This window comes from Tupaia chinensis, unplaced genomic scaffold, assembly GCF_000334495.1.
Source record: "Tupaia chinensis unplaced genomic scaffold, TupChi_1.0 Scaffold000317_1, whole genome shotgun sequence".
NCBI lineage: Eukaryota > Metazoa > Chordata > Mammalia > Scandentia > Tupaiidae > Tupaia > Tupaia belangeri.
Genome location: NW_006159810.1, coordinates 2891102 through 2907570, shown reverse-complemented (window position 1 = coordinate 2907570; position 16469 = coordinate 2891102). Strand labels below are relative to the sequence as shown.

Here is a 16469-nt window from a genome sequence, read left to right as displayed (position 1 = left end):
CTTTAAAGCATTTTAAAAAAAAAATCCCAGATATTTTAGGATGATCTTTTGTTGGTTAAAGAGGCAGTGCTAATGGGGGAAGGTATTAAAAAACTGGCTTTGTTAATAGGTCCTTTTCTGAAGTCTTTAAAGTTTTTATTGTTGCAGTTTGCATCATAGTTCCAATTTTGTATGAGAGAAATTTAGCTTTATACATCTATAATAACAGCATTTTATAGGAGCAAGTTATGAGTTAAATCTTTTTTTTAGTACCTGATTGGCTAATAACTGCTTCTCTCCTTCAAGAAAATAATTTGTTGAAGCTCAAGTTTGTCTTTTTGTCAACATTCTTATCCTAAACTGCAGCAGTCTGTGTGGCGGTTGGGAAGAACAGAGGGGCAGTAGAGGTGAAGGGGCCCAGACCTGCCATAAAAATCTCACTCAGGTGCCTGGTCGATGATCATTCTAGACCAGCGGTTTTCAAACCTAAATCCATGTCATGTTAACATTTTAAAACATTTTCTATATCAATTTTTAAAAGTAGGGATTGTTTTATGCATCTTGTCTCTTTTGTACTTTATTTTTTAAAAAAAGAATTTCTTATTTTATTTTTATTTATATTAATTTGACTAGAGAGAGACAGAGAGGGGAAGTGAGAAATCAAGCTGCCAAGTCTTGGACTCAAACCATAGTCAGCCATGTGGGAGTCCAGTGCTCCCAGTCTTTAACATCTAGGCTAGAGTTATTCTGTAAGAGGATTAGCAGTCTCCTCTGATGAACAGAGCGTTATAATTTAACTTGAAAACCTTTTACTTTCTTGAAAACTTTTCTTTAACATCAATAAAAACTACATGAAATAACATTAAATGAATGACATTTCCATATTAAATATCTGTAAAATATCATCACCCTTGTCATTCCATATTTTCTGAAGACCAACCATATCAGTATCACCTTGGACTTAGACATGCACAGTTTCAGATTCTACTCCAGATTTTACTGATTGAAAATACGTATTTTAATGAGATCCCCAGGACATTCATATTCATGATAAAAGTTTGCAAAGATTGTTGTAGAGGAACAGTAAATAAGAAGGCCTGACCCCATTCTCTCCCCTTCAGTGGTCTAGTTAACTGTTTTTCTTCCGTTTAAAATGAGCCAGTTTAGAGGCCAGAAGGTGGCATGATTTAGGGCGCTGGCATGACCCGCCGTGGTTCAAGTCCTGGATCCAGTGGCTTGAAACTCATGCCAGGTGTGTGCGCACGCGTGTGTGTCCAAAATCTCAACAGAAGAATGGAGGAGAAATGTGATTTCTCACTTTCTTTCTGTCTCTCTCAGGTGAGTGCATACACCCTATGGCAAAAACCTTTTAAAAAAAATTTGCGCCAGTTGAGGGTGAGCTAGTGGCTGGGCAGCTGAATACCACGTGGCAGACTTCAGTGGCTTTTGAAACATCCCAAGCATGTCTGCTGCATGTCCAAAATCTCGAAAGGAGGGTGAAATGGAGGATTGATGGTGTGGCCATGCCTCATCATGGCCGCCGCTTTCTCTCTTTCTGTCTCTCTCTCTGTCTCTATCCTTGTCCTCTCGCAGAAATTCAAACAAACAAAGGGAACCAGCAGTTAGTGTAGTGGCTATGTCGCTGGACTCCCACGTAGTTGACCGCGGTTCGCGTCCCTGACCGGTTGGCTTAAAACTCACGCTGGGCGCATGTGCGTGCATGCCCAAGATCCCGAGAGGAGAATGGAGGAGAAGGGATTGTGGCGTGGCCATCCCCTCTGGGGGATGATTTTTTGCTTTCTGTCTCTATGTCTTCCTCTGTCTGTCTGGCGAAACCTCTCCAAAAAAACCAAACAAACAAATAAACAAAAACAAAACTGGATCGCATAATCCGTAAGTAAGTCTTGTGAAGTTTATATTAAATTTAAGTATCGAGGTTAATTTCTAAACATATGTAATTTGAATGTTCTCATTGTGTCTTGATATGTATTCTAGGTAGCATGCATATATTCTACTGATGTTTTAAAACACAGGTCTGGAACTAGCAGATGGCATGATAGTTATGTTGCTGGACTCCCATGTAGTTGGTTGTGGTTCGAATCCTGAACCTGGCCACTTAAGACTTATGCCAGGCACATGTGCACACTGGTCCAAGATCGTAAGAGAATGAAGAAGAGATTGTGTGGCCACCACCCGCCCCTCATGGGGTGTAATTTCTTGGTTTCTGTCTCAGCAAGCGCTTGTGCTCTATAGCAAAAATCTTGAAAAACAAACAATGCTGTAGGTCTTATAAAATGCCCTTTCTCCTCAGTATAGAAAACTATCTCAAGAATTCTTTCAGAAAATAAGTATCAATACGTTCACTTTTGATTTTTCTCACCAAAACTTTGGCATGATCAGGTACTATGTTCACAGGAATTTGGTCACAAAGGAGTAAATTTCTCACCATTGGAGACACTCAAAATGAACCCAGGCCCTGGGATATCTGGGTCATGAGAAAATATTTTAAATAAAATTTGAGCAATGTCAGCACTGGTGGAGAGCTCCAGTTTTTTATGACATAGGTATCACCTTCATAGGCAGTTACTCTTGAAGGGGACAATACTGATGACTATATTTTTGTTCTGGGAAAGAATTAATTAATTAGTTGTATTGCTTTATTCTTTTAAGAAATGAAAGCGCTTAGAAGAATAGAATTTATCTGATTTTTGTTGAGCTTTAATAAACATAAAACTCACTGATAATGGGGATACAGTTGGATGACTGACAAATGTATGGTTTGTAGCCACCACCAGCGTTATGATATAGACCATTTCCACCACCTCAGAAAGTTCTCTTGTCCCTTTTGTGGTCAGTACTCTTCCTTTACCCTCAGCTACTGGCAACCAGTCACCTGCTGTTACTGTTGTTTTTCTAGAATTTTATGTAAATAGGATCATACAGTACAATAGTGAAAGTACGATTTTGTGTTTGTGTAGGGGGTCTGTCTTTTTTTACTTAGCATAATGCTCTTTAGGCTCCCCTGTGTTTGTGTATCCATAATTCATTTCTTTTCATTGCTGAGAGGTAGTCTGTTATATAACTGTAATGCAGTTTATTCATTTTCTAGTAAATGGACATTTGAGTTGTTTTCATTTTCTGGCCATTGTAATAAAGCTGCTATGAACATATGTTCAAGTTTTTCGTTGTCTTGAATAGTTCTTACTCAATTGTAAGAGTTCTTTGTATATTCTGAATACTAGATTTTATTTAAAGATTTTGATGTCTGTTCATTAGACATATTGGTCTGTAGCTTTATTTTCTTATAATGTCTCTGTCTGGTAATACTATTAGCTTCATAAAATGAGAAATGTTCTTTTCTCTCTTTTTCTGGCAGTCTCTGCAGAATTGGTATTATTTCTGAACTGTTTGATAGAATTCACCAGTGAAGTCTTCTGGGCCTAGAGTTTTCTCTGTAGGATATTTAATGGTTTTGCTTTTAAAGCTGATTCTTTTTATTTTTTTCCTCCTAAAGAGCGGATACCTTCTTTCAGTTAGCTACCTGATAGTGAATTCCTTAGGTTCTTGCTTCCATATTTTAGGAGTCAATAATTGGTTGTTTACAACTATATTTTCAGGGAGTGAGTTGAGAGAAAAGTGGGACAGGCACAGAATTTTAGAATTACTTGGCCTTGTCTTGTATACTATGAAAACATATTTTTCTTCCATAGTACCCTCTTATTCTCCCCAATTACTACAGTGAATGAGTGAATTGATGTTTAAAAAAATAAAAGTTGAGAAGCACTGTTCTAGAGTATTCGAAAGACTTCCTCTTGCCTCAGATAACTCCAGCAAGTGTCCCTCTTTTATACCTAGATTTAATCTCCTAATGCACCCTTTAGTTGCATTACTACTTTAAAATAGTTCATAATATTTTAAAGTAGTTTTAAAAGACTATTATGGGGGACCAGCAGGTGGTGTGGTGGGTAAGGCACTGGACACTCTCATGTGGCCAGCCATGGTTTGAGTCCTGCACCTGGTGGCTTGCTTTCTCATTCCCCCCCCCATGTCTGTCTTTGGTCAAATTAAAATAAATGATGAATAAATTAAATAAAATAATAAAAAGACTATTATGGAAAATTACAAATATGTACAGAAGTGAAAAGAAGAACACAAGAAACCTCGTGCATACATTTCTCAGATTGAACAATTAACCAATGTGATGGCCACTTTGTTTTTATCTTGTTCCTGTATGGCCAGCCTCTCCACCAGTTTATTTTGAAGCAATGAGAAGATTGAATGAATGTTCTGCTTGTGTGTGTGTGTGTGTGTATGTTTAACAATTAATTTTATTATTATTATTATTATTATTTTAATTTGACCAGAGAAAGAAAGTGGAAAAGCGAGAAAGTGAGCTGCCAGATCCGGGACTCAAGCCACAGTCGTCCTGGGTTCTATCTGTGGAAGACCTTAGACCTGTTAACTCTAAGTAATACCTGTATTTTTGGTACTTATAACTTTACACTTGGAAGCTTATATCTGCATTTTTTTCCCCATTAATTCATTTATTTTAATTTGACCAGAAAGAGTGAGAGAGAGAGAGAAAGAAAGCGAGAAAGCAAGCCACTAGGTCCAGGACTCGAACCATGGTCAGCCATGTGGGAGTGTCTAGCACCTTAACCACCACACCATCTGCTGGTCCCCTGTATCTGGGTTTTTGTAACTGAAATTTATTTTGCCAGTGTTTTCCTAGTGGACCAAATAAAGCTTCTGTTACAGAAAAAAAAATAAAGTTAGGGAAAATTTTTTGGGAAAAAAGAAACCATACCTTGCTCTCTTTCTTGGCACTATAACTATTTTATTTGTTTATTGAAACGTTCTATTTTATTGATGGTGATCTCAAATTGTATTTGCTTCTTAACTTCCAGCTAACATTACTGGAAGGTTCTTCAGTGCTTATGTAATGACACTTAATAATTTACACTAAATTTCAGTGATAACCAGTCCTCTTCCTAAACCTCTCAAACTGCCTTTTGAGCTAAAATCTTATTCCATCAATAGTATATGTTTCCAATTTTTAAGCATTTTTTTTTTAGACTGTAGATAATATATCTAAGATAGTTGTCACTTTCCTTCGGACTTTTATAGACTTCCTGCACGTGGTAATGTATATATTCCATCAGATTTTCGTACATCATTAATCCACCTGTCACATTTAACAAAAATTACTGTTAATTGCACTACCTAGAGATCTTTGCATCTGTCAGCTATGTGTCCTGTACTTTCCAACCGTCCTTTGTTGAATTAGATAGTTTGAACCTGGAAGATAAATCATACTATTTTTATTCCTCATTTGGGTAGATTTAAAATGCTAGGCAGTGATGGGACTCACCAGTTTTGCTGTGGTATTCCTTGTTAAAGCCAGTTCCAGCTTCCTAACCTCATTCAGTTGCGTGAAACATATTTTTCTATGGGAAAAGACAATTTGCTTTATAATGTTAATTGAAAGTTGTTTTTTGACTGAAGGCTCTGTGGGAAGTATATCATAATTACGAGTATTATACAAGTAAGTGCATAGTAGTCATAACCTTCTAAATTAGTTTTCAGCATTATACTACATACTATACACAAACTGTCCCCCCACTATACTCTAAAGTATACAGACAGTACATTTTTTAAACTTACAAAGTTATCTGTAGAATACTGTTTAAACATTTCATAGTTTGTTACTATATACCAGTGCTCTGAAAGTCCCAAATTCCTCTTTTTCTGCCAAGTGCCTATATTTTAAAAATCAGAATTGGGAATGACTTGTCCTACTTCGTAATTTGTCTTTTTCTTACTTATTTCATACTGAATTATATAAATCACATAGCAAGTACAAAAATTAGCAAAATAGCCTTTATTTCTTACGAGTGCGCATGTGTTTTTTTAAGCTATATAATATGTCAGCATGTGGCTTAAATTACTGTTGGGACACTGAGATACTCAGCATTAATTTTTATTGCCAGAAGTAACACTGGTATGGGACCAGCAGATGTTGTAATGGTGTTGTCAATGGACTCACACATGTCTGACTGTGGTTCGAGTCCTGGACCTGGAGGCTTAAATCTCATGCTGGGCACATGTGCATGCGTACCCAAGAGCCCCAGAGGAGAATGGAGAGAAGGGGTTGCAGAGTGGCTATCCCTTCTGGATGGTGATTTCTCGCTTTCTGTCTCTCCGAAGAGTGGATAAGTCCTATAATAAAAACCTTTCTTTAAAAAAAAGTAACATTGGTAAACAAAGTTTAACAACTTTGTTAACATCTTTATTTCTTTTAATTTCTATAAGTAGTTTTACTGTGATATGACCTCTTTAAGGCTTTTTAAAATATGTGCTATAATAAACTTTCGTGTCCTTTAATACTGTTTTTGTTGTTTCATGATACAGTGCGTGTGCACGTAAGAATGAGAATCGAGATGAGATGAAATGAACACCCTCTGCAGGGTCTGGCCACACTGTGATCCCCTTCCTCATGCCATCATATCTTGGGTGCTCATGTGTGTGCCCTGGAGTGTTTCAGGCTGACAAGGCTGAAGATTTGAATTGCAGTCAGCATGTGGGATCCAGCTTCTCTTTAATAGTGCCTTACCTTTACACCACAGAGCCAGCGCTTGATGATGTTGTTGACAAAAATAACCAACTCTATAGAAATAATAATGCAGTTTATTAGTAAGCATGAAATTGACTGACCACCCCAGAGAAAGACAAGCTGTGTTTCTCAGGGCGCTAAGACACACGGGTTCTTTTCACTTAGTTCTAAGAGCAGGGGAGCTGTCAATCAGCAGAAGGCCTTTACATTGATTTGGCCCAAAAAGGTGGGACATCTGGAAGTGGAGGCTTTTAGGTTATAGGTGAGTTTGAAATTCTTAGATTAGTGCTTGATTAAAGAAAAACACAAGTCTCTGAGCCTAATCAGCAAAACAATGTCTGTGCTGAACTCTGAGATAAGAAAGCTTACTATATATATGGAGTTGTCAGAAACTAAGGCATGAGCATCTTCACATAGAAAAATGTCATGACTTTTCTGACAACCCAATACATCATAAAAACACTATTTCTGGAACAGGAAGTGGCATCCCACTCTCACTGGTATGTTAATGTGTATAGGCCCCCCCTGGAAAAGATTTTGAAATAGGAAAAAAATCAGAGTTCTGTCCTATGTTTTGAGTTTAGAATGTTAATGTTAAGGTCCAAATATCAGACTCTAAAACATTACTTAGCTTTTGTTGGATAACTAATTTTCATAAATTGACTGAGTAGGCTTAAGTTGCTTTCCATAAAATTCTGTTTCAAGCTTTAAAAAATTTTTCTATTTAAAACAGTTTTCTCCTTTTATTTGTAAAACAGCATATATGAGTACATGTAAGAGAGAGACAGGGTCTGATCACATCACTGTGATCCCTTCCTCCAGACCTCCAGACCTCCAGACCTCCAGCCAGTGGAATCTTGGGCACTGGCGTGTGGGCCTGATGTGTTTCAGGCTTGCTGGACCTGGGGATTCGAATTGTGTTGCCATGTGCAACCCACCATCCCTTTAATAGTATACTACTGCCTGACACAGAGCCAGCCCATGTTGCAAGTTTTTATTTAGTGTATGAATAATAATATAAAATGTACTTTTATTGCTTTTAAAAAGTGAATTATTCTTTGCTTAGTTCTCTTTCTGTAAGTTCAGTTTTGGATTGATAGAACTCTTAGTAACATTTTATTGTGATGCAAATTTGTAATACCTTTTTATTGTTTTTGCTTGTAATTAAGCTTGAAGTTTGCTGACAGATCTAGGTCAGCCCTGAAGTGCAAATTTTGCTGTTGGAATACATTCTGAGTGCATGATTTTGGCAGATTTAAGACAAAATGTGTTTGAACTGCAAAAAGACAGGTGTCGTTTTGTTGTTGTTTTAATAGATTTATTTTTCAGAGCAATTCTGGATTCACAGCAACATTTAGTGGAAAGTGTTGTTCTTGTAATACCCCTTGCCCTGCACATTCACACTCTTCCCATTATTGACATCCTGTACCAAAGCAGTTTATTTGTTAATCAATGAGCCTTCATTGACACATCTTTATCACCCTAAGTCCGTAGTTTACATTAGGGGTAAACCACGTGAATTTCTGGTGGCAGAGCATTCCAGACAGGGGGATCAACACAGGACAAAGATCCTAAGGTGGGAAACAGCCTGTCCAACTACAACAAGGTCGTGTCACCTGGGACTTTGGGAGTCAATAGGGGAGTGTGTTACAAGATAAAACTACAGGGGACTAGGTGACATAGGACTGTGGAGGCCATGTTAAAGAACTTGAGTGTTCTTTTTTGTTCCCCTTTATTTTCTGGTTAGAATGAGAAACCAATGGAAGGTTTTAAATAGCAGTTTGGCAATCTAGAATGTGAGAAATACAGTAAATGATAGATTAAATAGTTGGGGGAGTATAGGAGGACAAAACTTGGTTTGGAGGGTCTGGGAAGATTCTCATTCCTGGGAAATAACATTGAAACTGAGCCTTAAGGAATAAGTATGGATTGATGAGAGGCATAACATGGGGAAGAGTATTTTCAAGTGCAAGAATGTTGTGAGGTCTAGTAGGAATGGATCAGAGGAATGACTATTGTAGCTATGCTATTTGTAGTTTGAAGAAGGAGAATAGCACTGAATGAAGTGAGAGATTCCCAAGTATAGGATTGTCTAGGCCATGTGTAGGATTTTAATTTTAGTCCTTTATAAAAGTGGTTTTAAGGAGAGTAACGATAAAATTTATATAGAACTATATTATTAATACTTAGTTGCTACTTCGATGATTGAATTGGGGGAAGGGAGCAAGATTATTGATGCAGTTAGCGTAATGGCCGTGCCACTGGACTCCCATGTAGTTGACTGTGGTTCGTGTCCCGGACCTGGTGGCTTAAAACTCACGCTGGGTGCGTGTGCATGTGTGCCCAAGATCCCGAGAGGAGAATGGAGGAGACGGTATTGTGGGGTGACCATCCCCCCTGGGGGGTGATTTCTCACTTTCTGTCTCTCTGTCTCTGTCTGGCGAGCACATGCACCCTGTAGCAAAAACAAAACAAAACAAAACAAAAACCAAAAAACAAAAACAACTCTCAAAAAAATTATTAATGCAGGGAGATTAGTTAGGTACCACATCTGCTAATAGCTGGCACCAAAACTAAGGACAGACCACAAGGAAGACGACAGCCTCCAGATAAGACATCCAGAGATAATAACACAATGACCCAAGCACTAACAGATGTCCTGTCCCAGAATCATCCTGATTGCCTAACCATAGATAGCCTCCCTTTTCTTTAGTCTCAATACAAGCTCCTTGGCCCCCAACCTTTGGGGTTGATGTAGCTCTGCATCTGGTCCCCATCCTCTTGGAAAGTGAATGGATTCTTTTCTGTCTGCTTTCTCTCTGAGTTTGTGAATTCTTTCACAGTCCACAACGAAGGCCGCCCTAACAATAGTGGTTATGTGCATAAGGTATTATGGCACTGTTCACTGCTAATGTACTACTCTTTAGTAGACTGGCTCTCTCTGTGAGAGGAGGATGGCCAATATACAGAACATAGTGCATATTGTATACCTCCCTAGATTGGAAACTGGACACTGAGTAGACAGGCTCTAAGGAAAGGTCTCTTCTAAATTTCTGTGTGGGAGAAAATAAGGCCTCCAGGAGTAACTTCTGTATGGAATCTAGCAGTTGGTCAAGATGAAAACCAGACCTGTGTCTTTTAAAGCTATTAGATATTTGTTGTTCTTGTTTTTAAATAGGACCAGGGCCAAACTAGTGGCCTGGTGGTTAAGGTGGCTGGATGCCACATGACTGACTGACTATATGGTTTGATCCTGGACTGGGTGGCTTTCGAAACATGTTGGGTGCATGGGTGTACATGACCAGAATCTTGAAAGGAAAAATTGATGAAAAGGGATTATGGCACGACCATCCCCCCAGGGGATGCTTTCCTACTTTCCTTCTCTGTCTTTCTGATGAGCGCAATCACCCTCTAGCAAACTTTTTAAAAAATTTTATTTAAAAGCAGAACTCCAAACATTGCCTCTGCTGTTATTTACATTTTCTGTAATTAGTTCTTCCCACTGTTCAGTAAGGTACCTTAATGCTGTGTTGTGGCAAAAAAGAGGAGTTTATATGGCTATTTAGGGCAGCAATATCATCTTGAAGTGGGGGCTGTGGTGTTTGGAGAGAAAGAGCCCCAGAGAAAGATGAAATTCTAGCATGTAACTGCATCTCACTGACTGTTCTCTCAAATACTAATTCTGTTCTTTGCTTTAATAAAGGGAGGCTCTATTAGTAGTAAGCTAGGGCCTCTGTCTTAGAAGTGTCATTTTGGAAATTTCTTACAATCCTAATTTTGCCCTTTTAAAGTTTCAGAATAAAATAACATTCCCAATCCATAGATATGTTTTAGTCTTTGGAATGACTAAGAGAACCTAGTTTTCTAGGTGATGCTTAAAGGGAAAATTGAACTCTTGAAGTATGAGGTGAAATTATTTTTTCCCTCTATCTGGTTTCTGTGTACAGACAGTAGCAACAACTGTTAGCTAAATAATGAACTGCTGTTGAACAGCTGCTGTTCATATTTAACTGTAAGAAGTAACTGAGCTAGAGGCCATACTGGGTATTATTGTTTATCTGTAATAGGAAATCTTACCAGTATTTTTTGTTTTGTTACAGAGGGAATAAGAAATCTAAAGATACTTTAACATCACTTTTTGTAACTATTCACAAATGATCTGTGATGACTTTAAGGGGGGGATTGGGAGTTATTTAAAGTTTTGCTTTAGTTGTGGCCCTTAAGAAAAAGTTAGTAAAAAAAAAAGAAAAAGAAAAAGTTAGTTATATAGAGATTCAAATAACTTCTTTCTTTCTTTCTAAAATTCCAGGTGAGAATTATGAAGATGATGACCTGGTAAACTCTGATGAGGTTATGAAGAAACCATGTCCAGTACAGATTGTTCTTGCTCATGAAGATGACCATAACTTTGAGCTTGATGAAGAAGCTTTGGAGCAGATACTACTGCAGGAGCACATACGGGATCTTAACATAGTTGTGGTATCCGTGGCAGGAGCTTTTCGTAAAGGGAAATCATTTCTACTGGACTTCATGCTTAGATATATGTATAACAAGGTGAATAGTGCCTTTAATTTGAACCCAGTTAAAAAGCTGCCAGTCAACTCTGTTTTAAAAACCAGGCAAAAATCAGTAGTAACTATATCTTTATTTTATAGAAATGCAGTTCTTTGTAAACTTTTCAATTAATATAGTGATATATCTGCTTGAGCTCTGGATTATTCTTCATTTCCATGATTCCTTTTTGTATGTAATATGTGTGTGTGTGTGTGTGCGCGCGCGCGCACGTGTGTGTGTATCTTAATACTTTTTATTTGTCATTGTAGTTTGATCAGAAGGAGAGAGAAAGGGAAAGTGAGAAATCATGCTGTCAGGTCTGGGACTTGAACCACAATCAGCCATGGGAGAGTCCAGCTCCTTAATTACCTCGCCACCTGTCAGCTCTGCATATTACATACATTGATGAGTATGAGTGAGCATCTATGTTTTAGGTATTGTAGTTCTAACCTAACATGTCTGAGTATATACCCTGAAAGTCTCTTAAGTATTGTTTATCTTCTCTTTTTTTTTGTTTTATTTCTCAGTTTCTTCTTCTTGGCCACCTTTACACTGTAGTGTAGTGGAAGGATAGTGACCTTTGTGAAAGTATACCTGTGTTCCCCAAATGAGTCACTTTTAGGATAACGTCCAGTTCGTAGAGAGGTTTGCATGGTCTCCTGTGATCTGTGAGCCTGCCTATCTCTTACCTTCATAAGCCAAATGTGTATTTTTTGCTGTTCCTTGAGTGGATTATGTAATTGCTAATTCTTGCTATTTTAGCTTCGTAGGATGCCTTCCCTGACTTCTAAGACTATGTTATGTATTCTTCCTAACACTTAATTAAAGCACAGGGCTTACGTTTTTGTTGATATTTCATTAGTTACTTACTTTTTTCTGACTAGTTTAATCTCTGTCAGAGGTGACCCTTATTGTTGTTATCATATTGTAAGTGCCTAGCACAACAGTTAGGGCTTAGTAGGCACTCCTCTGTTTTGATTAATGATCTCCTTCCCCCTATGCATTTTCACTTTCAGATGGTGGTTGTTACTTTCCTCCATCTTCCTGGCCTTGACTCTGAAAAGAAACACAAATATTTTTGAACTTGAATGAGGATATTTTTTAGCTGAAAGTTGATCCGCGGGAGATGGGAGTTTGGTAGAGACCAAGAGGAAGAGATTAGAAGTTTTGGAGTGGAACCCTTAGGGGGAAAGGACTTTACAGGGGACTTTTGACATTCAGAAGGCACTTAAAAAGAATTACATAATTAACACTTGTCAGATGCGCACCTTGATGGACTTCTGTGTAAGTCTATAATTGCATGTGTCATCTGCCTTAAAATAAGAAATAAGGTAAACATTCTCAGCTTTGCAAGGAAGCATTCAAGGTTTTTTGTTTTTTCTTTTTTTAAGTGGAGATCTCTTCAGGCATTCTCAAGCATACCTGAGTATCAAGGATGTAATTCATGTTAAAGAACAGTATTTTATGTGTTTAAGAAATAGAGAAAGATATATTAAGGCTTTTCTATTTATACTTCATTATTTCCCAGAGTTTTTATTTTTGAAATAAATAATATAAATAATGGCATATATTTTTAAAAATCTGCACATTTGAAAACGATAAAGAATTTCTGTATTTTGAAGTCTTCTAATTCTTTACATTATCTTTTATATACTGTATCTGTCTGTTGTGTCTGAGCTGTTCACTGCAGACATTTGAATCCAAGTAGGTCACAGACAGAATGTTAGAAGAAGGAAGCTTAGATCACTTGTCCAGGAAGGACAGTAAGTTTCACCTGAGGTGCCATTCTCATTCCATCTCTGGTCGTTTTGTAGTGGCTGTTCAGAGAGGAAGTAGCAGCCCACAGTTGTCATGTATTTGTAATCTCTCTACTAACAAACTCTCCATTTCCTCGGGAAGATACTAGATCTACTGGAAGGTTGCATACCTAGTTAGTGGCTCCTAGGTTTAAATACCTTTTTTAATTTGCTGTAAGGCACCTATGCTTGCTAGAGAGTAAGTGTGAGAGAGAGAAAATAAAGTTCCCGGAGAGGATAGCCATGCTGCAGTCCTTTCTCCTCCATCTTCTCAGGATTTTGGGTATGCACATACATTTACCCAGTGTGCTTTTTTGTTTTTTCTGTTTTTTTTGAAGAGGTTTTTGCTATAGGGCACAGGTACTCGCCAGACAGACAGAGACAGACAGAAAGTGAGAAATCACCACCCAGGGGGGATGGCCACGCCGCAGTCCCTTCTCCTTCATTCTTCTCTTGAGATCTTGGGCACGCATGCACACGTGCCCGGTGTGAGTTTTAAGCCACCAGGTCCGGGACATGAACCTCGGTCGACTACGTGGGAGTCCAGCGACATAGCCATTACGCTAACTGCTGGTCCCACTCAGTGTGTTTTTAAGCTCTTCATGTCTGGGATGTACAGTTGACCATGTGGTATCCAGCTGCCTTAACCACCACACCACGGACTGGCTTTGAAATACATTTGACTTTCATTTATAAGGTTTCTATATAACATTTCTAGTATCAGTTACCGTATTCTGTTAATTATTATGCATGTGTATATACACTTAACATTACCAACACCAAGATGAAGATATAGAACCCTCCCTTTCTTGCCCCTTCCCAATTAATATATACCCCAAAAGTAACTACTGTTCTGAACCTTTCACTATAGGCTCTTTTCACCTGTCTTTAACTTCACATGAATGATTTCATACCATAGGTATTCTGTTTGCCTTGTTTCATTAACATTGTAACTATGAGATGATCCATGTTTTTGCATGTGGCAATGGTTTATTATTTTTGTTATTTTAGTAAAATACTATATGATTAGACCACATTTTATTAGCCATTTAACTGTTGATGCATATTTACTTTGATCATAAAATTTTTAGTCAAGTGATTTTTGTGAATCACACCCTTCCAAAGTGAAGTAGATTACTCCAGCAACCTGCTTATCAGAAAAATGCTTATTAAATTGTCACATCTGGCTGCTGTAAAAAATGTATAAAGGTTAAAGCTTAATTAAGTAGAATTAAATTATGTAGTCTATGTAGAGTTTCACATAATGTTTGGGATTTTGACAGCAAGTAATGGTGATAGCTGTTTTACTAAACTCTTTTAGGTAAGGATTCTTAATTCTTTATAGAGTTGCTTCTATCTTTATAGCATTCCCTATGTTTTCCTTTTTAAAACTTTGTTATGGGGACTGGCAGGTGGCATGGTGGTTAAGGGCACTGGACTCCCACATGGCTGACCGTGGTTCAAGTCCCAGACCTGGCGGCTGGCTTTTTCACTTTCTCTTTCTCTCTCTCTCTCTCTCTTTCTTTCTCACTCTGACCCTATCTGGACAAATTAAAATAAATAAATAAGTAACGTTAAATGAAATAATTCTTTTAAAAAAAAACCTTTGTTATGAAGAATTTTAAAATGTAAAAGTAGATAATATTACAATGATAATTCATGTACTTAACAATGTTTAGCAATTAATGCCATTGATATCATTTCACCTATACACTGACTCACTCCACATGTTATATATTGTTTTGAAGTAAATCCAGAAAGAATAATACTTCAATTAAGATGTCAAATATTTACAAATGTCTCTTAGCGATAAGAACATTTTTAGACAGTACTGTAGCATCATACCCCAAAATCAATAGTTTTTTAATATTATGAAACGACTTGTAAGTATTCAATTTTCCAGTTGCCTCAGATACTTTATTTTTAATTCTTATTTATTTTTTAGAGAGAGAATTTTACTATAGGGTGCATGTGCTCAGTTGGAGAGACAGAAAGCGAGAAATCATCTCCAGGGGGATGGCCATGCTGCAATCCCTTCTCCATTTTCCTCTCAGGATTTTGGGCACACACACACAGTTGTTTTTTTTTTTTTTTTTTTTTTTGAGAGAGGTTTTTGCTATAGGGTGTGTGTGCTCGTCAGACAGACAAGAGAGATACAGAGAGACAGAAAGCGAGAAATCACCCCCTAAGGGAGATGGCCACGCCGCAATCCCTTCTCCTCCATTCTCCTCTCGGGATCTTGGGCACGCACGCACACGCGCCCGGCGTGAATTTTAAGCCACCGGGTCCTGGACGTGAACTGTGGTCGATTACATGGGAGTCCAGTGACATAGCCATTACGCTAACTGCTGGTCCCCTGGTGTGAGTTTTAAGCTGCTGAGTCTGGAATTCAAGAACTCAAACTGTGGTGAACTACATGGGAGTTCAGTGATGTAACTGTTATACACTATCTGCTGGTCCCTTAGTTATTACTTTTTTTTTTTTAATTTATTCATTCATTTATTTTAATTTGACCAGAGTGAGACAGAGAGAGGGAGAGAAAGTGGGAAAGCAAGCCACCAGGTCCAGGACTCGAACCGTGGTTGGCCATGTGGGAGTGTCCAGCACCTTAACCACCACGCCACCTGCTGGTCCCCAGTTATTACTTTTTTTTTTGGAGAGATTTTTGCTATAGGGTACATGTGCTTGCCAGGGAGAGAGAGAAAGAGAAAAAGAAAAAGAAAAAGAAAGAAATCCCCCCCACCCCCACACCATGGGGGTGACCACGCTTTTATACCTCTGCTCCCATTCTCTGCTTGGGATTTTGGGCATGCATGCACATGTTCCTGGTGTGAGTTTTATACTGGGTCTATGTGGGAGTCCAGCAGTATAACCATTATCCCACCTGCTGGTCCCAGATGATAGTTTGTATCTAACCAGATGAGATCCACATTATGGTTGGTTGTCTTTAAATTTTTTTAGGTATGCCTCCATCTCTTTTCTTGGCAATTCGTTTGTTGAAGAGATTGTTGGTCTTACAGAATTTCCACTCTAGATTTGCTGACTGTATCCAACCGGTGTGCTTTTGTCCTGTGAATTTTCTGTAAATTGTCAGTTGAATCTATAGACTTGGTCAAACTCAGATTTTAATTCTTTTGGCAAGAGTACTTATGGATGATGTATTTTTTTCATCAAGAGGCACATTATTCAATATAACAGGTGTTGGTCTTTACTGAATTCTGGGCACTCTGATTACTGAGCATTTAACAGATACTGTCTTACTCAGTATTTGTACTAACTCTTTGCAGTAATGTTAGTATTTTAACTTGGTAGTTTTAAGAAATGAGACTGAAAATAAGTGGCAAGGCTAAAATTCCAGACCATGTTATTTGATGCCAAAGCCTTTATCTAAAAACTATTATGTAAAATTATGTCTGGTCACTTTCCCATGTATTACTAGTAAAGTGTGGATACTTTATAGCATGTACCTACACTAAATTGTTCTTTTGTAAATGATCATTTTCACTATTTACTTCAGAGGTTGAAGT

The 16469-nt window shown here is 37.9% G+C and overlaps 1 protein-coding gene across 3 annotated transcripts in view; it reads left to right on the top strand.

Annotated features, from left to right (window-relative positions):
- The window catches only part of ATL2 (atlastin GTPase 2), a 55538-nt gene that overhangs the window by 16558 nt on the left and 22511 nt on the right, over positions 1–16469 (top strand). For all 3 annotated transcript variants that reach the window (XM_006151352.3, XM_027773000.1, XM_006151351.3), the window contains exon 2: positions 10902–11146. In XM_006151352.3, coding sequence (XP_006151414.1) covers positions 10902–11146 — 245 coding nt within the window. The remainder of the gene's footprint in view (positions 1–10901; positions 11147–16469) is intronic.